The 24,152-nt window shown below is 43.4% G+C and overlaps 1 protein-coding gene across 1 annotated transcript in view; it reads left to right on the top strand.

The window, feature by feature from the left end:
- LOC137299396 (receptor-type tyrosine-protein phosphatase delta-like) overlaps nt 1-24,152 on the top strand; it is a 424,076-nt gene that overhangs the window by 271,421 nt on the left and 128,503 nt on the right. The window contains exons 7-11 of the mRNA XM_067968105.1: nt 1,688-1,960; nt 3,979-4,560; nt 8,048-8,181; nt 13,712-13,856; nt 22,548-22,853. Of these exons, the coding sequence (XP_067824206.1) occupies nt 1,688-1,960; nt 3,979-4,560; nt 8,048-8,181; nt 13,712-13,856; nt 22,548-22,853 (1,440 nt within the window). The remainder of the gene's footprint in view (nt 1-1,687; nt 1,961-3,978; nt 4,561-8,047; nt 8,182-13,711; nt 13,857-22,547; nt 22,854-24,152) is intronic.

The raw sequence follows: 24,152 nt of genomic DNA, 5'->3' as shown, positions 1-24,152 counted from the left end.
ACACCCATCCAATGGATTTGGTGGCCATTGTTTTCATTTTCCATCAACGGTTGCACTGAACTGGGTTAGATAAGGCCGCCATCTTGGTCACGACTGCTTGTCGTTTTGTTGTTATTAATAAATGGACAACTGGACTTTTTATGGGCAGAGGGGGTGGGAGATAGGGCAACGAGTCAGTTTTTCACCAAGGAAAAGAGGGAAAGAAAGCTCTATTGGGAATATTAGCAAGACTCATAAAGAGCTTTTTTTTTAACCGAAACTGCGTATCCTCTTTCAGTGAGTTGAGAATAAATGAAATCAGGCAGCCAAAACCATTGACTCAAGCCTCCCCAAATCTGCCATTCACTCCGGCAGACACAAAATTTGAAAATAAAACTTTATTGCCAACAAAATAGCATTTGATCAAAAAATAAAGCCACATGTTCAGCAATTTTTTTCTTTCGACAAGGGCTCACTATCAGATTGTGTGAAAACTCTTTAAGGGTGTTTAAGGAATGATCCCATCCAGCAGTGATGTACCAAATGACTGGTACATGGGTGTCACAGGATATTTATACTCGCAGCTCCTTGCCTCTGAGTCTGAAGGAAAGACTTTATTTCTTGTGCAAGTTGGACTGCCACAGAAAAATGGCACTCTTCCAATTACCTGTTCAGTTGTCAACGGTGATGCCAACCAACCAGTCCATTTTTGATGACATAATTCTTAGGAGGAAGCACAGGTTCCACAGCAACAGATGGCCGGAGCAGCTATGCTATCCCTGGATGTTGATCATCCATATTTAATCAGTTAACGACAGATAGTGCTCCCCATTAGGAGGATAGATGGGCAGGACTGCTTGGGGTAGATCACCAGAAGAATTATTTTAAAAATCAGCTGTGTCAAAAGAAATTGTACTGGAATAGCCCTCCAGTCCTATCAGTCTGGCTGACCGGATGATGTCATCCGAAACTGACCAGCTGAGGGCGGCAGTTCTATTTGGAGCTGAAGTGAGACTTTAACACGGAGGAGACACCATCAAAATTGGTCCAAATTTATGCATAGTTAACTTGGTGAAAAGGCCCCCTTGAGGGATGGTTGCCAGTGATGTGTTAAGATAAAAAAAGATAGTGCTGTTCTTCTCTCATTGCCCTTTTGTGAAAAACATTTAAGCAGAATTTTTAAAAATTGGCTTTTCTTTAATAAAGACGAGCCTTTATAGAGATACTTAGTTAAAAAAGATGTTTTTAATGAAGGCACAAATTCTTTGCAAAATCCGCATGTCCAATTGTTTTAGTTATTATGGAGAATATCGTGAGCAAATCAACTGAAGGCCGAGGAATCTGATTTAGCTTCTTCCTCCTGCTATATCTCTCCTTTTGTAGAATGCCACCATCTGGCACAGATCACAATATCCCCACTCAAACAAAATGGTTGCTGATGTCACATGACTGAGAGCTCTGCATATGCCTGTATTTCTGGAATTCACAATCTCGCCCCCCCTCCTTACCAACACACATTTAAGATGAGAAACTAACTAATAAATTTTTGTGTCTCTCAATGTGCTGTGATGGGTCTCAGACTGGTCACTGAACACTTGTGCTACGAATGTGCTTTCTGTGGACTCATTTTGTTACTGTGCTGTGTCTCTCAAATGCTGCCAACTCTCATTTTCTTGCTTGTTGTTACCTTTCTGTGTTCCGCCCTCAGTTCGCCGCGTTCCACCGAGGTTCTCCATCAGCCCTCCGCTCAGCCAAGAGATTGTGCCCGGTGGGAGTGTGAACATTACCTGCGTTGCCGTGGGCTCCCCCATGCCCTACGTGAAGTGGATGCTGGGAGCTGAAGATCTGACCCCAGAAGACGACATGCCTGTTGGCCGGAATGTTCTGGAGCTTAACAGTATCCGGGAGTCTGCTAATTACACCTGCGTGGCGATGTCCAGTCTTGGGGTGATCGAAACGATGTCACAAATTATTGTTAAAGGTAAGAGAAAGAAAGGCTTGCATTTGTATAGTGCCTTTCATGACCTCAGGATGCCTGAAAGCACTTTACAGTCAATGAAGTACAGTCACTGTTGTAACGTAGGAAATATGGCAGACAATTTGCACACGGCAAGGTCCCACAAACAGCAATGTGATAATCTGTTTCAGTGATGTTGGTTGAGGGATAAACATTGATCAGGACACCTGGGAGAACTCCCCTGCTCTTCTTCAAAATAGCACCCGAGAGGGCAGATGGGCCTCAGTTTAACGTCTTATTCATATGACAACCTCCGACAGAGCAGCACTCCCTCAGGGGTGTCAGCCTAGATTATGTGTTGCAGCCTCTGGAGTGGGACTTGAACCCACAACCTTCTGATTCAGAAGTGACGGGGCTACCAACTGAGCCATGGTTGTATGTGCTATATGTTTAGCTCGCCACAGGGTGCAGACTCACAGCCTGTTGCTGACCTATTGCAACGCTCCACACAATGGTAGAACAAAGGCTGGCACCTGTGATTCCATCAAGCCATGAAGTCCTGATTTCATTTTGGGAGAGAGGGTGGAAATGGGGAGGTTTACTCAACCTGGACCATTCTTACTTAGCTGCTACTGAGCGATACAAAGCGATATTGAGTTTGGAGCAGGTCGCCCATTTATATCCCGTCTCAGCCAGGCAAGATATGACTTTGGAATTTGTTGTTTTAAAGAAAACCGAACATGCTCAGAAATACACTTACTCAATAGTGTGACTCTAAAACCATGAGAGTGAATTTCCATGGGGGTTTTCCAGATCATCTGCCATAACCTTCGGCCGAGGATCCACAGAAACCTGAAGAAACGGAGTAGGCGCTGCTTACAACACTTCTCTGAGGTTTCCGCAGATCGCTCACTGAAGTTATGACAGGTGATCGGGAGAACCCGTTTGGAAATTAATGGAATATCTTTCTTGCACCTCCTCTCGATAACTCACTGGGTAAATGTACTGACTGATGCTGTGCAGACTAGGAAGACCCAGGTTTGATTCCTGGTCTGCGCTGAGTTACCTGTTTTCTTCCTGGCTGGTGGTGGGCGTTCAACAGGTTGGCTCAACTTTCTTAGGCTAACGACAAATAAGGGTTCCAGCTCTTGCTTACTGCCTAGTGACCCCTACTGGAAGTGTGGGCAAGGACATGGGCTGGCATACCTGTGAAGTTCCCGTGATCAAAAAGCCGGCCGGCGCTCGCTGACCGAGTGCACAGGACAATGGCCACGTGGGTGAGGTTTCAGAGGGCTGCCGACGGCAGTAGACCTGTACCTCAGACTATGCTGCCACCTGCAGGAGAGGAGGGGTAATGGAAGAAACCATTATAACACTGTTATCAGCTGTCCGCACTGCAAATCCTCACAATTTGTGTTGCCTGTTGAACCTTCATTGCTGACAAGTCATATTGAATTTAATGTCATTGGGTGATGACTACACAGTGGATCTTTGGTTGACTATGCGAGATGCTTTGGTGTCTGGTCAATGTTATTATAGGAATGAAGTACAATGGAGAATGTCAAGTCATTTAAACTTTGGCTGGTTCTTGGGGTAGAATATTCCCATGAGAGTCACTGCCATTGAAGGAATTCTTAGTGAAGAAGTTAATGACTTCCTATTTTTTGCTTGATATTTTGCGTCCATTGTTCTCAAACATAGGGCGATCTGTCCATACTGCATGGCACAGTAGAGGGTAAATTCTCCCTTTGTGCAGTCCTCGTGCAAAGCCTCAGTCTCTAACATCTAGGCTGCAGGGATGGCTCCAGAACATAGAGGAAGATCCCAAATTTGATCCCCCAAGTGGACTAAGTGAGCTGATCTTAGCCAGAGTAACAGAAAGGGTTCAGTATCCTGGTAACCAGCAATAAAACCACCTTGTTTTTTTTAATTTTATGGGTTCAATGAAATATTAAGGTTCGTATTAAGCATGAAATATTGAGGTTTAAAACTTCTTCTCATGTATGTTTTAGCTAACCATGTCTAACTATTGATATTTTCAGCACTCCCAAAGCCCCCCGGGACTCCCATAGTGGTGGAGACCACCGCCACCAGTGTGACTCTAACATGGGATTCTGGCAATCCTGACCACATCAACTACTACATCATTGAATACAGGCCCAAGAACACGGACGTACTCTACCAGACCATAGACGGCATCCAAACCCTACGCTACAGCATCGGCGGATTGAGCCCCTACTCCGATTATGAGTTTAAAATCTCTGCCTTCAACTCCATTGGTCAGGGTCCACCTAGTGAGACAGTGGAGACGAGGACTGGCGAGCAGGTGCCCTCGAGCTCTCCGCGGAACGTCCAGGCGCGGATGTTGAGTGCGACCACCATGCTGATTCAATGGGAGGAGCCCGAAGAGCCAAATGGCCAAATCCGCGGATACCGGGTCTACTATACAATGGAGCCACTGCAGCCTGTGAGCAACTGGCAGAAGCACAATCTGGACGACAGCCTCCTAACGACCGTTGCCAACTTGATACCACAGACGACGTACAGCGTCAAAGTCTTGGCTTTCACCTCTGTTGGAGATGGGCCACTGTCACCCGAAATTCAGGTCAAAACTCAGCAGGGAGGTGAGTTGTATTTGGTGATTAGATGCACAATATCCCAGGGTTTGGTTGGCTCTTTTCACTGTAAGGCTGATGGTTCATAAAAGAAAAAACTCCAGGCCTGAGACATCGCTTTAATACGCAAAGCATTCCTCTGGTATCTAGTCCCCAGCACAATTTGTCCTAATCCTTTCATCTACACCAAATTCAAAGTGAATGTTTTCTACTTCTTGCCAGCAGTCATTAAGAGGACAATCATTGGCACCCTTCACCATTTGGGAAGGTTTGTTGCTCTTCATAAGGGATTGGGGCCCAAGTGACAAAGTCAGGGGTTTGGGAAGGAGTTAAGAGACACAGAGCTATAGGGTGCAAATTGAATTTTTTTTTATTTGTTCATGGGATGTGGGCGTCGCTGGCGAGGCCAGCATTTATTGCCCATCCCTAATTGCCCTTGAGAAGGTGGTGGTGAGCCGCCTTCTTGAACCGCTGCAGTCCGTGTGGTGAAGGTTCTCCCACAGTGCTGTTAGGAACGGAGTTCCAGGATTTTGACCCGGCGACGATGAAGGAACGGCGATATATTTCCAAGTCGGGATGGTGTGTGACTTGGAGGGGAACGTGCAGGTGGTGGTGTTCCCATGTGCCTGCTGCTCTTGTCCTTCTAGGTGGTAGAGGTCGTGGGTTTGGGAGGTGCTGTCGAAGAAGCCTTGGCGAGTTTTGGTTTGGTTTGGCAGTTAGTACTGTGCAGTGATGATTCTTTAGGGAAGGATACCTGCCATCCTTAACCAGTCTGACCTATATGTGACTCCTGTCCCACACCAACGTGATTGAGTCTTAACTGTCCTTTGAAGTGGCCTAACAAGCCACTCAGTTCTAGAAGAAGGCCCACTACCATCTTCTCAGGGCAATTAGGGATGGACAACAAATGCTGGTCTTGCCAGCGACGCTCACATACCGAGAATGAATTTTTTAAAAAGCAGCTTTTGCTCTTATTTGACTTGGACAAGTATGATTGCAGACTGTACAGGGAAGCTGCCACATGAGGACCTCCAAGGCTCTGATGGGTCAGATGACATCACCAACATGGGAGCCACCCTACTGTGCAAGAGTGCGAATCATTTTTTGGGCGGGGGGGAGGAAACAAGTGGGAACAATAAAAGAATGGTTTTGTAAAACACGTCAGGTAGAAATCGCACTGTGCGATATTAGTTAAGAATGTGTTGACATATTCATTACTAATAGCATTGTGTTTGTAGGGGGCAAGGGAGAGAGATTCTTGTTTGACCGAGCTCAGTGATGTCCTCTTCATGCCAGAACGCAACACTGTAGGAGATGCTGCTCAGAACCCCCGGACACTACTTCAAGCTTCTAGCTCAAAATTCCAGAGCTGAAAGGCATGGAAAGCACCCAATGGCAGGCTTCAACCGGGAAGCTGGAATAGTAACTTTGCCCAAGTTTCCCCAGAGGATATGTGGACTTTTTATAGAGGCCTGTCACTCTAGCAGAAGCAAGCTTTAAGTTGTTCAGAGCTCACCCAGTGGCTCAGCGAGTTTATGCAGTGAGTAGCTACACAATATAGATCAAGATTCCACATTCCAGCCCTGGTCTGGTTAGTTAGCTGCTCTTACTATTGCAACGCTATAATTTGCCTTAGCAGCGCTGGGTCAGGGAGCATAAAATTGGTCAGGACTCCCAGTGGCCCCACAGCAAAGTGTTAATGCCTTCAGGAGGGCAGGGAAGGGATGAAAATGATCAAAATAAAAATGTTAATTTGTTGAAATAAATCCAGATGCAAATTCCTCAGGATGTACAATTGCAGCAGGAATTGAAAGAGTTGAAGTCCTCCTGCTCCAATTCATCTGGGACAATAAGTAGCGCCATTATGGAGTGACCAATTTCTCCTATGTCAGTAGCATTTATGACAAGTCTTCTACTATAGCACCATCCACAGGTGGCAGACTCCTGTCTCCCCATATTACTTCAAAAACTTTCTCTGGCAGACAGAGAAAAATAAAGATACCACGTGAGGACCCGAACCTGATGACGCTTGTGAGCTTCCAGCAAGATCTTGGGTCAACAAATGCTATTGTCCTCATGGCCAGAAAAAGGGCAGTATCTATGCAGACACTTTTCCACGGTCAGAGAGAGTGACAAGATCATCTTAATGGTCCTGCCTGGGTGGTGACTAGAATTAGATTTCATTACACTGTGTGCACAGCGGTATCTTGAAAGATGCCTTTCCTCCTTGAACTACTTAACGTTAGATTCGGTTTGGACTATTGGGTCTGGTGTGGCGTGTCATGTCAACTGGATTTGACCTGCGCTGTGGTGCGTTAAGTCTGACAGCCGGCTTAGGGTGCTGCTTGTTATCTGCCAGCCATTTCTTGAGAAGCGATCAATACAGCAACAAACTGCTGTTACAAATCACTGCCTCATCACAAAGGCAGGAGAGAAAAAAAAATCTTGTTGAAAATTTCATCTAGAACATTTCAAAAAGAAAGCTTTTGTTGGAAAGTAAGGTTTGTCAATTGATGCTAATGTGGATGGGGGTTACACCTCCAAGCTGGTGGCTCTGTGGGAAAATGCACCACCCACTATGGTATTCAGGCCCTTCAAACCAGGAGAGTTCGGTGATCTGAGCCATGACGGCAGTAGGGGTGCAAGAGTTGGCCCAAGAATCCTGGGCTAGGGAAGAAGAAAATCAGCAAGTGTTCCCTATCCTAATCATTACCCATTGACTCCCGCTGGAAAGTGTGCTCCTCGGGTGAGAACACTGTGGTGCCATCCACAATGGAACAGCCTACTGACTCACTGGGCGCTCGCATACAGAATGGTGAGTTAGGTGAGGTGCTTAGACGGCTGCTATCATGACTCAATACCTTCAGGAGAGAAAGTTGGGAATTAAGGAATAAGAAGGAGTGATCTGGGGTTTAATCACACCAGCAATTGATCTGGTATGAGGTGAAATGCAAGACTAAAACTATCTTGGAAGCAATTTAGACACCTCAGTATGCATGGATCTCGGTGTCTATTATCACATTGAATTGCTGTCCATTTCTTCTTATTAATTCTGATTTACTATATGTGTATAAAAACATGACCTGGAACCCCAGCACATTGCACCATTCCCTTAATCCCCACAACACTGCATTCCATTGGACTTGAAAATAGGAGTTCAGAAAAAGTCAGGATTGCATTTTATTTTTGTAACATAATTTTTCTTTACAAATTGGATATGGCAATAGATGCTATTGAGCCCACAGACCTCATTCACAGTGAGTCCTTTCTATATAAAATGTCTGCTCCTAGGCAGTGTCTGACCAGCCGTTTTGAACACAGAAACAGGGAAGGGCTGAGAGACGGCATTAAGTGTATAGATATCTCTGGGATTTGAAAATGGAGGCCCAGGCCCAAATATATATTTTGCTCGCATGCAACTGACATAGAGCCAGCAGATCCAGGATAACCTACCTTCAGTGTTGGCTGAATTCAATATTTTGGTCTCTTCTTTCAGTTCCCGGGCAACCAATCAACTTCAAAGCCACCCCTAAATCTGAGACTAGTATAGAGTTGTTGTGGACTGCACCCAGACTAGAGAAAATCATCAGTTATGAGCTGTACTATCGTGATGAAGAGCTGGGGAAGGAGGTGAGAAAATGTTCCATCTTCAGCGGAAGGGTGAAGCATTTCTTTAGTCTAATACACGGTTTCAGCATTCTTGTTTTCAAACCCCCCTGTAGCCTCGACCCTCCCTATCTCTGTAACCTCCTCCAGCCCTACAACCCTCCGAGATCTCTGCGCTCCTCCAATTCTTGCCTCTTGCGCGTCCCTGATTTTAATCGCTCCACCATGGGCGGCCGTGCCTTCAGCTGCCTAAGCCCTAAGCTCTGGAATTCCCTCCCTAAATCTCTCCGCCTCTCTCTCCTCCTTTAAGACGCTTCTTAAAACCTACCTCTTTGACCAAGCTTTTGGACACCTGTCCTAATATCTCCTTACGTGGCTCAGTGTAAAATTTTGTCTGATAACGTTCCTGTGAAGCACCTTGGGACGTTTTACTACGTTAAAGACACTGTATACATGTAAGTTGTTGTTGTTGTAGTTAGATTAGATCATAGTGATTCTGATACTCCCTTCTTTCCCCAATTTTCTGTCCTCGATGCAGCCTGACACCATCTTTTTACATAAAATTTACAGCATAGAAACAGGCTATTCGGCCCAACTGGTCTATGCTGGTGTTTATGCTCCACACGAGTCTGCTTCCACCCTACTTTATCTAACTCTATCAGCACAACCTTCTATTCCTTTCTCCCTCGTGTGTTTATCTAGCTTCCCCTTAAATACATCTATGCTATTCATCTCAATTACTCCTTGTGGTAGCGAGTTCCACGGCCTAACCACTCTCTGGGTAAAGAAGTTTCTCCTGAATTCCTTATTGGATTTATTAGTGACTAGCTTATATTGATGGCCCCTAGTTCTGGTCTCCCCCAGAAGTGGAAACATCTTCTCTACATCTACCCTATCAAACCATTTCATAATCTTATAGACCTCTATCTTGCCGATCTACAGAGTAGTTAACGCATTACGAGACTACTTTAACAGGCAAAACGTCTCCAATGCTGCTGCTTGTAGGAATGGTTGATTGGATTTCCAGAAGGCATTTGACAAGGTGCCACATCAAAGGCTACTACACAAAATAAGAGCTTGTGGTGTAGGGGGTAACATATTAGCATGGATAAAGGATTGGTTAGCCATCATGAAACAGAGAGTAGGCATAAATGGGTCATTTTCAGGTTGGCACGATGTAACAAGTGGAGTGCCACAGGGATCAGTGCTGGGGCCTCAACTATTTACAATCTATATCAATGACTTGGATGAAGGGACCAAATGTATGGTTGCTAAATTTGCTGATGACGCAAAGGTAGGCAGGAAAGTAAGTTGTGAAGAGGACATAAGGAGTCTGCAAAGGGATATAGATAGGTTAAGTGTGTTTGGCAGATGGAGTATAATGTGGGAAAATGTGAACTTATCCACATTGGCAGGAGGAACAGGAAAGCACTATATTATTTAAATGGAGAGAGATTGCAGAACTCTGAGATACAGAGGGATCTGGGTGTCCTAGTACATGAATCACAAAAAGTTAGTGTGCAGGTACAGCAAGTGATCAGGAAGGCAAATGGAATGTTGTCATTTATTGCAAGGGGAATGGAATATCAAAGTAAAGATGTTTTGCTACAGTTGTACAGGATATTGGTGAGACCACATCTAGAATACTGTGTGCAGTTTTGGTCTCCTTATTTAAGAAAGGACATAATTGCTTTAGAGGCGGTTCAGAGAAGGTTCACTCAACTGATTCCTGGGTTGAGGGGGTTATCTTATGAAGAAAGGTTAGACAAGTTGGGCCTGTATACATTGGAGTTTAGAAGAATGAGAGGTGATCTTATTGAAACGTATAAGATCCTGAAGGGACTTGAAGGGGTAGATGCTGAGAGGATGTTTCCCCTTGTGGGAGAAACTAGAACTAGGGGACACAGTTTAAAAATAAGGGTTCTCCCATTTAAGACAGGGATGAGGAGAATCTTTTTCTCTTTGATGGCCTTGAGTCTGTGGAACTCCCTTACACAGAGAGCAGTGGAGGCAGGCTCATTGAATATTTTTAAGGCTGAGTTAGAATTCCTGATTAACAAGGGAAACAAAGGTTATATTTGGTAGACGGGAAAGCAGGGTTGAGGTCACAATTAGATCAGCCATAATCTTATCAAATGGCAGAGCAGGCTCGAATGGCCTATTCCTGCTCTTAATTCGTATGTTCATATGTATGTTGCATTGCTTAAATCTTCCTGGGAGATTCCCCAGCTTTCCCATTGGAATTGTCAGAGGCAGCCCTAGATGTTTGGGGACCCCCAGCAAGTTTAGTCCTTGGGGCTCCTCATCCCCTCACCTGTCTCTTTCCACAACACCACTCAGTTTTTTTTTTAAATGCAACCCCCTTCCCAATCAAAGAAAGTTTTTTTTGAATCTTTTGTTTTAAATAAATTAAATTTGGATGAGGATTATGATTCTTGGTTTGAAGAAGAGAAAGGAAGTGATTGGTGATGTAATACAGATTTTGAATTTTGTCACCCAGCTGGGTTAATGTAAAGGGATTTAGGGTGGGATGTGCCTGAGAATACTTGCAAGACTTTTTATACCTTAAAACAACAAAATAGGATTTAATTTTACAGTATTTCCTTCCGTACCTTCCTCCTTTATGCTCAGTGTATTTTTTTATTTAAATAGACAGCAAAGTCAATTCAGCCAAGTAAACCCATTTCTGTGCCCTTCTCTCACCAATTAGTGCTTTGTTATTTTTGTACATTAAATCCTACTGGTGATAACCATAGATGTTTACAGCACAAAAGGGGGCCATTTAGCCCATCGTGTCTGCCAGCTCTTTGCTAGAGCAATCTAAAACTAAACTCACTTCCCCAGCCGCTCCCCATAGCCCTGTATCTTCTTTTGCGTCAAATATTTATTCAATTTTCCTTTAAAAGATGCAATGGTCTCTGCCTCAACCACTCCCTGTGACAAAGCATTCAAGGTTCAACCAACCCTCTGTGTGAAGAAATTTCTCCCAACCTCTCTTCTCACTCTCTTGATGACAATTTTAAATTGATGACTCCTCAACCAAAGGAAATGGTCTTTCCATGTTCACTCTTTCAGTACCCTTCGTAATTATAAAAGCCTCCATTATATCTCCACTTAGCATTCTCAGTTCCAGTGGAAATAGCTCCAGTATCTCAAATCTACGTGTAGATAAAGTAAGTGGACCAGATATTTTTGGCACCGCATTCAAGTCAAAATCCAATTGACGCAGGTTACATTTACTGACTCACCACTGCCAAAGATTTCATAGGTGCCTAAAACTTGCCATAGATTGTAAACTTAGTCTTTCCTTTGACTTTTCTTTTCTTAATTCTATGACGGATTTCCCATGGCATCACTCACGGGCAGTCTGGGTCTGGTTGTGATGATTACAAGCTAAAATGTAGCTGTGTCTAACTGGTTCTGTCCCTTTAAGACCACTACTCAAGTACTTCCTGTGGGGACGTGGTCTAAACAGACAAATTGTTAACTCCTGAGGTCGATTAGAGGGTATTTGGTGTTTGTAACTTTCAGCCTCCAGGTCACAAGAACCCAGCATGAAATGATTTTCTTTCTCTATTTTAATATTGTTTTTCATCAGTAACAAAGTATAATGGAAGCACAATTGATGCAAGACTCTTAAATACCTCTTGATATTTTTAATAAACTAGTCGATCAACCCATGGCGTTGCTCATGGAGACCATTGGTACATCTGAGTAAACTTGGGTTAGAGGATGGCAGATAATTGAACCGCAACATTGAAACATAATTCATTCCCCTTTTAAAGTCATGTATAAATATATATCTATGTTTGACAGTTTGATTTTATATATAAACTAGTTGATCTGCTGAGATGCTGCACACATGGTATTGAGACCAAGTGCAGTATTTAGGTGAAGCAGGGTCAGCGAGCAGAGGGATAATTGAACCAAATAGGGGAGGAGGCAAAAGGGAAGGGGATTTGGGGAGATGAGGATGGGAAGGAGAACGGGGATGTCATGAAGGAGATGGGGATGGGGAAGAAAATTATGGGGGGGTGGGGTGGAGGAAGGGAGGGAGGGTTAATAGTCATGGTGCCATGGTGAGGACAAGGCCATTGGGCTGAAGTATGGCAGGTCCATCGGGCCAAAGGGCTAAAAAGTGGCTCAGCGGGCAGGGGAGGGGAATCAGAGTTGTGGGAGCCACTGCAAAGAGGGAATTCTTCAGGGGAGGAGAGGAAGAACATCTATGGTGGACTTAACGGCCCCACAGCGAATCAGGCCACTACTGGCGAGAAACAACAGCACAAAACGTCGCAGATGTGGAACAAAGGAAGCCACTGACGTGGGCCACCTTCAAAAGAGCGTGAGTGGATGTCAAACGGTACAATAGTTGGCAAAGAACAGGCCTTTAGCCAGGTAACAGTGGCCCTTGGCAGATAGATGGCACAGCAGCAGGAGGTCTTCAGCAGGGTGGTAGGACTGCAAGTAGGGAGCAAAATTTTTATTTTTACACCTGAAGAGAGGGAAGAAATCTTAAATCTTAATAACATTAATGCAGTGGGCACAGACACATTTCCTACAGTGGGTGGACAGTAAGCCATTGTGTGGATCCAAAATCTGACAGCAACGTGATGGATAGTCACATAATGAGTCTCACTTAATGTGTCATGTAACGTGATCTCCTCAGCTACAGGTGCAATATTATTAGAAAATTGCAGCCACTCACCATTGTATATAAATAACCACAGATACGTCACATCTAGATACAAATTTCTATAGTTTCAAAAAAATAGAGAAAGGCAATCATTTGCAATGTGCAGAGAACCTCCCCAGCAACAGAAAATACCTAATTGACCCAAGAGTCAGAATGTTTGCAGCCTGTGTTTGACCATCACAATCAGACTTCAAAAAAAGACTCAGAACTCCAGGCATTTCATCCTGAGTTCTGACTTGCAGCCTGAAATTTGCAACAACTTTCAAATCTGCAAACTTCCCTCACCAAAGAACAAGCTCTTCTGATGTCTCTCTGTGCTTACTTAAGAGCAGACTTTGTCATCTTAAAGGAACAAAGTTTTACCATAGCAGCAGAATTATACACGGTTATAGTGTAGAACATTTTTGACCTTATGAAATACTCTGATTTATCATAAGCAATGCCACAGGAAATCTGCTTATAATAATGTTATACCAGCATGCATTTTGTCCATTAAAACAGTACTTTTTTTTAAGAAAAGAATGCTGAAAGCCGCTCATTAGTAATCTACAGAGCAACTACAGAAAAACTCCTATAGCAACAGAGAATATCTTACTGACACAAGAGTCAGAATGTCTGTAACTCATAATTAACCTTACCAATCATAATTTTTTTAAATGAAAAAGAAAGCCAATTTGATGTGTAATTGACCTGACCTTAAATGGGTACACAGCTACACTTCAGCAGCAGAATAATACATTGTGCGTTACTTGGTATAATGCAACTGTGAATGCCACAGGACATCCACGAATATATAGATTTGAGATGTTGACTAAAATGTTCTCAATATAACATCAAGTGTATATGGATTTTTTTCCACAGGAAGTGATAACCTTTCAGCCGAGTGTGACGTATAGTGTGACCGGGCTACGTCCGAACACGCTGTACTACTTCCGGTTGGCCGCACGCTCTGAGCATGGCCTTGGCGTCTTCACCTCCCAGATCTCTGCACGGACCCTCCAGGCCAGTAGGTTTCATTCCACGTTCATCTTTCAAACACTATCAGAGTAAAGGATGTTGGGATTCTGTGTAAACTACAAGCCAAACATCCCTGTGAGAAATTGACCTACTTGCAGGACAACTGCTTTAAACTGGATCTGCCCACCCCCGTTCAAACTCAGAAAATCTGGGTGGACCCTTGTCTTGGGATCTAACCCAGACAGATGGGACCAAAGCCTCCTCTTGCTGACACCCGTTGAGAATCCTTTAGCAAATTGGGTTTGGGCACTCAACCCAATTTACTGTGGGCACTAGTCCATAGACCACAACTGCCCATGCCTTGGCACTATTCTGATAACCTCACTCATATAGCCCACAAGAGTTAGAATTGGATGTGTTACTGTTGGAGCGTGCTAATAAGGTGGCATAAGGGAATCTTTACATTGAATCCCATCAAAGTTGGATGTTGCCAAGTGACATCCCTCTCCTTCATGGGGACAAACGTCCAACCCCCTTCCCTCCTCCCAACAATTTTTGTTTCTGGCAATAATTGAATTGATTGAGGCAAAATGGATACCTAGGAGGAGTAAAGCTGACTGTTTCTAGAAATTGCTTGACTTACAGAATCTGGATACATCACCCTCTGGAGGCCCGTTACATTTTCCATCGTCAGCAGGGCAATGGACTGCAGATTCCAGTCACAACTGGTTGTTTACCTAGTATGCCCCTGAGCAGTGTTGACTCGCCAAAGCCGCAAATATGTTGGCTGTGTAAGCGAGGTGTCCAAGGCCAGTGACTTGAGCAAGGTAATGCTGTGTGTTTTCCTGAACACCCTTCATTGCAATGCACTGTACGTCGCTTGGATTGCTCTGTCATTGAATGGTGAAATAAACACTACTGGTCTCTTAATACTCTACGCAGTCAGCACTATCGCATATCTCCCTTTTAGCTACATACCCATTTAACCCATTCATATTATGTGATAGGTAATTCAAATTAAGTTTTAAGGGCAAATTTGATTTCTGAAAGCATCCCCTCTCTACAGTGTGCAGTCCCAGCAGCCTCTGCTCTGTGTCCGTTTATGGAAACCCATTTTTGGTGTGTGTTGGTTGGTGTTAGTAGCTGAGTAGCTTACAGGACAGACTGGGTTCTGCATCAAACAGTGTTTTTGTGGAGAGCATCAGTTTGGGGTAGCATCTTCTTGCTGGTTCCTTAGGGGACTTGACTACATTGCACATCAGGAATTGAAGTTGAATTGATGCAGTGCAAAGAGATGAAATTTGAATTGGATCTCTGCTTTTAACCGGAGAAGGAGAAAACATTAATGTCACCTGTTGCGTTGGGGGAACGAGGATGTGAGAAGTTGGTTGAGGGTGAAGGATACGATGTGTCCTTCGGTAATGGGGAGGCAGGTGTAAGAGATGCCCTTGGTTGGGTTGGAGAGAGTTGCAGAAGTGCCCCTTCATTTTGTTGGGGGTAGGAATGAGTTCAGAAAACTGCTTAAGATTGGGTTTAGAGGGGGGAAGGTATGTGAGCAGCTCAGGGTTGGGCTGGGGAGAGCAAGATGTCAGAGATGCCTCAGTTGGATTAGGGAGATATGAAAGGTATCTTTGGTTGGGGGCAGAGGGAGGTGTGAAAGTTTCTCCAGGTTAGTTTTGGTGGGAGGGAGGTGGGAGGTACCCTCTGTTGGGTTCAGGGAGAAGAGACAGGCACTTCCATTTGTGTAAGAGACAAGGAGATGTGAGAGATACACAAGGCTGGGTTGAGGGAGGAGGATTCCCTGGTTGGGTTGAGGAGGAAGCTGTGACAGGTGCCCCAGTTAAGTTGGGTTGGGTTTGTGTTGGAGTGAATGAGATGCATGATGTACCCTTGGTTGGGTTGAGAGGAAGGGAGAAGAGATTGGTATGCCTGATTGGGTTTCTGTTAGAACGAGTGAGATGTGTGAGGCACCAATGCTTTACCTACATTAACAGTGTGGCTTGTACTATGTCACTAACCCATTTCTGATTGGGTTCCTAATTGGCTGGCATCTGCTAGTTAGTGGGTCACCAATACAAGCTTTGCAATAGACTGGACTGGACTGGACAAAAATAGGAAAAAGCCACATCAGTTGAGATTTAACCAATATTCATTTTTAGTTCAATGGATTCCAATATACGTGAGATATTTTCTGTGATCATTTGATCATAACTTTGACAAAGTCTCCTAAATCTGGCCCATTTACACATCTTCCTGCTGCATATCATCTTCCAGTTCATGTAGTAGCATGTGTCTCCCTTTTCCCATCCTCCCAGTCATTTCATTCCATTACAGACCCTTAAGTAGTTCAGGAACAAAAGTCTACTTTTAACATTTAAGCTTTCCGTAAGTTTTCTCCCCAAATTCTCCTGGTGCGGATCATCTTGCAGTTCAGATGCCAGCTCCGCCTATGCCAGGTAAGTGCACCAACAGGCATTGGAACAGGAACAGTCAGGTCTGACCTGAACTGACCAAAAAACAAGTGGACCGTTTAAGAATTCCAAACTTAGACCTTGCGATTAAATGATGATCCAGATGTTGGATTCATGTGACTGCACTCAATTCCAAGAATACCCCAGCCATAGAATGAGATCATATGTTTCCTGTTGCAAACAGGTTCAAACCATGTACCAACCTTATTTTTTCCCCCTCTCCCTCTTAAGTAAACTGAGGAGAATAAAGTAAAGGTGTGCACCCTGGAGAAGGTGGGGCGCATTCATGCACGTCTGAACACACAGAGACATGCAAGTGGATCTACAAAGACTTGTAGAACTGTACATGCACAGACACGCAAATGCACCTGTACGTGCACAAGTGCACACAAATAAGCAGTATATGCGCACACTTGTACACACACATACACTGAGAACTGCATAATATACTTACACATATGCATATTTGCACATGATCATATTGAACGAGAATAGACAATCTCAAGCAAGGAATGATGCACTAAAGGGCCCTCGAGAAACATTGAACTGGTGTAAGGAATCCATTAAACTGAGAAGAATATTTCTAACTTTAACCCTTTCAGTACTGATGTATTACTGAAATTACATGATTATGCTGTGTTCTACCAGTAAAGGTGCACTCAGGAGACCATCTGTCCGTGGTCACGTGTATAGAAATTGGTAATTGGACTTTGAAAAGGAAGTGAAAATCTGCGTACTGAAAGGGTATTACTGTTTTGATCTGGGAAGAGGATTAGCTAGTTTCACCAGAGGTCACAGGAGGGTTTTGGACTTTCACACACCCTTAATCAGTAGTATCAGGTGAGTACAGACTGGCACAGGCCAGCCTGACGGTGGTGGTTGCCTGTAGAAATCATCCTCTGATAACCATCCCCTTTGAAGCAGACTTACAGGTGACATCATTATATCACAGGCTGCCTGTGGGCAGTTTCTAACCAAATACCCACGTTCTCTAAGGTTAACTTGAGAAACTTGATGAAGAAAGGTTTTTTTCCCAAAACATAAGGGTCTACGCACCTTTATATTTCCAAGCTGCCCGCTTTCCTCCGTGGCGCCCTTCCCCAAGCAAGAAGGAAGGGTGATCTGGCCATAGAATTCTCCATGGCTAGCATCACTACTGCTCTTTATCCCCATTCCTTCTTCTTCCCACCCCCAAAATGAAGTTTGTTACCTTTTCCAAAGAATGCAGGCAGTGTATTTGAAATAATCTAAGCTTTGTGTTGTCCAAGTAACCAAGGTTGTCTCCGCTAGCTAACTAGTATTCCTATATTAAATAAAAACAGAAAATGCTGGAGAAGCTCAGCAAGTCAGGCAGCATCTGTGGAGAAAGAAACAGAGTTAACGTTTCAGGTCGATGACCTTGCGTCAGAACCGGAAGATGTTAAAAGAGTTAAAGTTTTTAAGCAAGTACAGAGCCAGGGAAAGGGTGGGGGGAAGGAGGAAAGAACAAAAGGGAAGGTCTGTGATTGGGTGGAGGGCAAGAGTGATTAAATGATAAAAGGGATGATGGTGCAAGGCAAGGAGGGTGGTAATGGGACAGGTTAAGAAACAAAAGATTGATCAGGAGTAGCTGTAAATGGCAGCAGCAGAACCATTACCAACACTAGCTGACTGAAAAAATGGGAGCAGTGGTTATGATCTGAAGTTATTGAAATCAATGTTGAGTCCAGAAGGACTATATTCTCCATTGTTAGCCCCTTCAAATAAATTAAAGTTCCTTCGGTGGCCAAGGGTTCCCATCTGATTGTCACCTGTAGATCTGTTTCATTAGGGCCAACAATTGGATATCAATGATCAAAATTTCATGCCAGTAGGTTTAGCAAAGTAACGGATGCAGAAAGAGCTTCATCTACACAAAATAAAGTGAAATTGCTTCAAATAGGCCACTTCACTCAATAACCTGGACTACAATTGTAGGACTACTAAAAACAGGCATCCTCTACTGAGGGCTAGTCTGTATTTTCAGGTTATTTTCTCATTCAGAGATGGTTAAAATCAGTAAGAGCTTCACCAGGCCCTGTTGAGTTTCTCCTGACACTGATGGATGAATGAGTAAATCACAGGGGTTGGTATTCTGCTCCCACATGGCCTGCTCCACCACAACAAAGTGAAAATCCTGTCTAAAGTGCTGCACTTGTCAAGTGTCTTTTATTGACGAATTCTATCCAATCAGGTATTCGTTGCATTGCCTAACTAGTGATGCCACAAGATATCTATCAGATCCAATATATTGATACTCTGATAGATTGCAGTGGTGAAAATCCACAATTCCTTTGCCCTCTTTTTCTGATCATAACATAATCCAATAAACTTCAACAATCACATCAGATATAAGAATGCCACGTCATCAGAGCACATCTCATTTCTCACATGAGCGCTGTATTTATTCAGAAATTTTGGCTGGCCCTTCAATTGCTGAGATACCTTCTGATGTGATTGGAAATCATTTGCAACTTGGTGCTGCTCATGAGCTGCTAAGCCAGCTTCCAATGTCATTTAATTAATTGAAATGACATTAATTGTAATTGCCCCCTCTCCATATTGGTTGTAAATTTTCACAAATTCATGTCTACAAGCTGTAGATATTTACTCCAATTATTATTCTCTTGAGCCTTTCTTAAGTTGCTTCCAGGGTTACGCAGCATAAGTAGTTGGCAGCTCCAAGATGTTAGCCAATGCTGCACTTTAGCTTTCCACCAGGCATTCACAAGGTGGCCAGGAGTGACTTCGAGGAAATACCTCACCACCAGTTGGCAAACATCCAAAATCCATGATTTTAAACCAAGCAAATTTAAGTTTCAAAGGATCTCAAATCTCTCAAAACCAACCCAATTAAATTTTGATAGCTCCAAGATGGGACGTTTTGCCTGTCCCTGCCAAAAAGGAAAAAAATTCTGGAATATTCCATGTGGGTTTTGTGGAAGCTGCTGATCCCTGAGTTCTAGAAGCCTTGGTCTGGTTACTAACCTTTGGCCAATTTATTTGCTGGGAGAAGAAGGGTAGGTTAAAAAGGCAATCGTAGCATGCAAAGAAAGTCTTTAGTATAAGAGCTTGAAGGAATGTCAGGTACGTACCATGGAAAATACTTTAATTTGGATTGGTTTTTAATTTTTCTTTTTGTTAAGTTATATTTTTAATCTATTTTTTCTGTGCATGGATCCAGGAGGTCCTGGGGTATTTTGTGTAGTTTATTCTTGTTTTGCTTTGTTTTTTGCCCTCGGAGAGAGTACATCACCCAGCTCTTCCCCACTTTATATATCCTCTTCACAAAATGTCCCAGACTCAGTCTCAATTTAAACGTTCACCACTAAGAATTGAATTTCAAGACATCTTTGGACTGGGTTTCAACAAATGAAAACAAACAGTGTGGGTTATTTGGCCGATAGAGAGATATTCCTGGATTGTTCTAGAATTAATTTGATTTTCAATGCATTTGGTCTCTTCTCTCCACAACCTCAAGGGTAGGACAAAGCACGTCTGACTTTGGGCTGCTCTATCACTGTACTGCAAGCAAACATTCCATTTCACTTCCGATCGTCCTTGTGGTCCAATTTGGCCCAAGTGGGTGAACACTTGCCTCTGGCTTCCAATTTAGTCTGTGCAGCAAGTGGTATTAAATTACCCAATGGAACTAGTCTTGCTGCATTATTGAACAGGATTTTCGCGTTGGAACATTTACACCATGACCAGTCTTAGACTCATCTCCTGACTCTCAGCTGGTTTCATGTGCTATCCTGTGCTGGCAGTTTTTAATTTCAGACAGAGGTCAGGAAGATCACAACACAGTCTTTAAAAATCTTACCAAGGACTGTCTGAATTTGGTAACCAACATAGATATGTGACAGAGTGCCCAGGGAGGGACGGAGCTAAAAACCACTGATCATTTTGATTTTTTTTCACTAGGTTAAGTGCCTTAAGCCCAGGCACTACCACGGTTGAAAACAGTAGATGAGAAGATGAGATAAATTAACCAGTAATAGTTAGATGACACCAAGATTGGCTGTTAAATCCTGTACATTTAATATGAGAAATGATTATGACAGAAGGTGTAAATAGGAGGAAAGGCAAAGAGTAAAAATAGAGTCTGTCAAGCACATGAGAAGGCTGAAACATCCCTGTGGGACTCCGCAGTGTCTGCGAAAGGTGGCAGTGGTGCCATCGGACAACAGAAAGATGAAATTGCAGTGAGGCGAGAGGTTAATTGGTTCATGTCCCTAAGGGGAAAAGTGCTACGTTTTTTTTCACTGCGAGCCTGAACAGCCTCGTCGAAAACTAGTGGATTGTGCCACAGCTAAGGCTGGTCTAGATTGGAGTGTTGTAGTCCCTTGGGGCTATAAGACAGAAAATCATTCATAGACAAACAGCTCTTTAAAGTTCTGATTTTTTTTTTAATACTTTGTCTGAGGACTTCTGCCATGAGAACTACCTTGTACTTAAATATTTCTGGCAATAGAAACTCAAAATTCTAAATTATTTTTGACAGACCTGCTCAACCTCATGAAGCAAGTACCTTGGGTATAAATTTCAATTGAATCTCGCTGTATTACTCACTGGTTTATTTTCCAATAAGTCACTAGTCCCTGTACACGATCTTAATGTACTCCGTACAAAAACTGGCACCAATCAGAGCTTGATACGTTGGTTGTGCAGAACATCCTGCACCATTGGCACTCATCGCATGGTCAGGAATGACTTACATTCACCTATGGCCCTTGCCCAGCTTGTGTCTCTGGGTCTCTGTTCACGACCTGCTGTTGACAGCATTAAAATCTGCCTGCTCCCTGGAAAAGGAATCCTATTAATAGGCAGGGCTGTCCTGACATCCGTCAAGCAAATGAAAGGGATCTGTACAAAAAACTCTAATTTTTATAGAACTGCCATGCTTTCCACCCCCCCCCCCCAATTCCTATGGGTAAGTGCTCAACTTCTGCCCAGTAACTGCCCTCTCATGGCCCTGGATAAAAGTCAGCAAGAGACACCATCTTACACCATTTGAGTGAGGGATGCATGTGCCTCATTTGAGATAGCGCACAAACAAATATTAGGAGGGATTATCTTAGTTCTGCACAAGATCGTCTGGATGGAGCAAGTATCAGAAAATCGGGATGGGTTGGAGTGCACGTCTCTAATGAAATCCACCCGATCTTCCTCTATTTAAATTAATTATGGAAATTCGAATAGGTTGGAGCGCACGCCTGTAAAGGAATCTGCCCGATTTTCCATAATTAGTTCAAATGGGGGAAAAAGTGGGCAAACTCCTTCACAGGCGTGCGTTCTGCTTGTCTGATTTTCCAATATTCGCTGTGGTCAAGTGACCGAATGCACCTTGGGTGCAGATCCAGGAAAATCTCCTCTATAAGATCCTTCATTGTCAACACAGCCTGCCTGGTTTTCAAATATCAGCCTCTCTGTGTTAGTTCAAAACCATTTACACCACTTATGAAAGTACAGCAGTTGTATATCAACCATGCAGATGTTAATGAATATTCATATTTTCTACTTTATATGTAAAGGGGCCCAGCAATTCAATGGTGCAGAGATAAAAATGGCTGGTTCCTATTATCAAAGGTTAACAGTTCACCTCAGAGCTGTCTGACACTCCAATCTGCCAGCCTTCTCCTCCACACCCGCCCCCCTCCCTGGTTAGTTCTCTGATGTGCCACTAGTGGAAGCTCATCATGGCAACAAAGTGTTGCATTTAGAAGAGGGGGAGGTGGGGAGAAAAGAAGAGGGGGAAAAAGTTACCGTTGGCCATTTGATTGCCTTCTGTTGGCCAAAATTAAAATGGATTAGAGGTAGCTCTACAGAGATGCCAAAAGTCCAGACTGCCCTGTCTTGGCGCAATGAGGTTGTGCAGAAGCCACCGACTGTGTATGTCCGCATGGGGGAGGAGGGTAAATTACATTTAAAATCTGTTTCAAAAAAACAGTATCTGTAATCAATCCATCAATAGCGTTTCTATCCCTAATTCCCCACCCGAATAAGATTCTTTTAACATTTGCTTCCATCGTTCTAAAGACTAGACTCCTTATTAAGACAGGATTGTTTTTGTTTAAACATCATACCAGGTTTTTTATTACTTTAGAGTCTTCTGTTGATTTTTCTGTTTCGTCTCAGTTTTTTGGGGACCTTTTTTCTTTTTTATCATTTTTCTTTTTTTTTTATTGTTTTTACCCTCTTCCCTCCCATTGTTTTTTAACTCCTTCCTCTACCACACCCGCCTGCAATAGAACCATCAGCCCCTCCTCAAAACGTAAAGTGCACCAGCCCCAGTTCCACCAGCATTCTGGTAAGTTGGTGGCCACCGCCGCCAGAGAGTCAAAATGGCGTCCTGGTAAAGTACAGTATCAGGTACCGAACGGTGGAGGGAGAGGACCAGCAGCCCCACGAGGTGAAGGACATTCCACCAACCACCACGCAGATGCGGCTGGAGACCTTGGCGAAATGGACGGAGTACCGGGTGACGGTAGTCGCACACACGAAGGTTGGACCAGGCCCGGAGAGCGCACCCATATTCATTCGCACAGATGAAGATGGTAAGTTCGCTTAATCATTCTGTCTACATTTCAATGTTTTGACATTAAGACCTTCCTCGAGGTAACTCAATCTCGTTCTAAGATGTTTCTTGCAAGGAATCGCTACTTAAATCCAGCAAGATGCAAATAATTTCAGTAGAAATGGCACAGTTTGGACTTTTAAAGGGGGCCATTTCTAATGAGGTTACATATTAGAGAAAATTAATCCTGTTGTTCATTTATCTTTTCCTTTAATTACTGTGAATGTTTCCCAATAATGACTTGCTTCTCTACTCTGTGCTCACTTAGACCTTCTGGGTCATCCAGAGACTTGTTTCAAAATTACTGTAAAGTTTTCCTGGTGAGGATATTTTTATTTAAATAATGAAACTTCCCTAGAAAGTAGGTTTTACACATGTGGCCTTTTATTTACATATATTCTTCATAATTTTTAGCTGGAGAAAAATGGCCTAAGTGGGGGTGAGCATTTGGGTCATCTCCTTAGAAGAGTAAGTCAACTCAGGGGAGTGAATACTGTAATTAAAGGAACGGCTTTACTATGCTTCAAAATGTCTTCTTTGTCCATGTTACTTCTGAAACATGTGGTATCTTTCCCCCCTCTAAGGTGTTCTGTTTAAAGAATTGTTTCCTTGTTAAATGTTAAAGTGGCCTGGGGTTTCAGGAGGAAAATTGGACACCTGTATTAATTGGGAGCTCCAGTTTTGGGATAAGTACGAGGAAATAGAAATCCTTTCAGACAGGGAAGTGCCAAGTGGCTACGTTTGGATGCATTTGTCTTACTAAACCATAAAGATCAAGAAAGTCCTAGATTTCATCCCAATACTGTTCTGAGTTACCCAAACTCAACCAGGATATATTTAGCCTCATTGCTAAACTCGGGCTGCTTCTCTCTCCTGACTGGTTAGAGACAGCACAGCAAAGGCAGCTTGGACAGGATTATAAGAAGGAGGAGACAAAGGAAGCGGGAATGTCAAGGGCGGATAGTCCTTCTAGCTGTAAAATAAAAATAATACAACGGTAGATATAACGGAATCGCCAGTATACGTCACTGGAGGATGACACATTGGAAACAATGATTTGAAGGTATATCTCATTGAGAAACCCAAATGGAGGGCCAAGTTCCAATGTGCAGGGCACCTCAAGGTTGATAGGAGTAACAGAGAAGACAAGGTAACTCAAGCAATAAAGGTTTAAAGGTTCACAAGGCTCGAGCAAGGTTAGAGATTAGAATATTTTTTATTCTCACAGGATAGTATGTGGGGAAAAATTCCCAGAGAACAAAATCTATTTGAGAATCAA

The sequence above is a fragment of the Heptranchias perlo genome, chromosome 29, assembly GCF_035084215.1.
Source record: "Heptranchias perlo isolate sHepPer1 chromosome 29, sHepPer1.hap1, whole genome shotgun sequence".
NCBI lineage: Eukaryota > Metazoa > Chordata > Chondrichthyes > Hexanchiformes > Hexanchidae > Heptranchias > Heptranchias perlo.
This window is presented reverse-complemented; position numbering and strand designations above follow the sequence as displayed.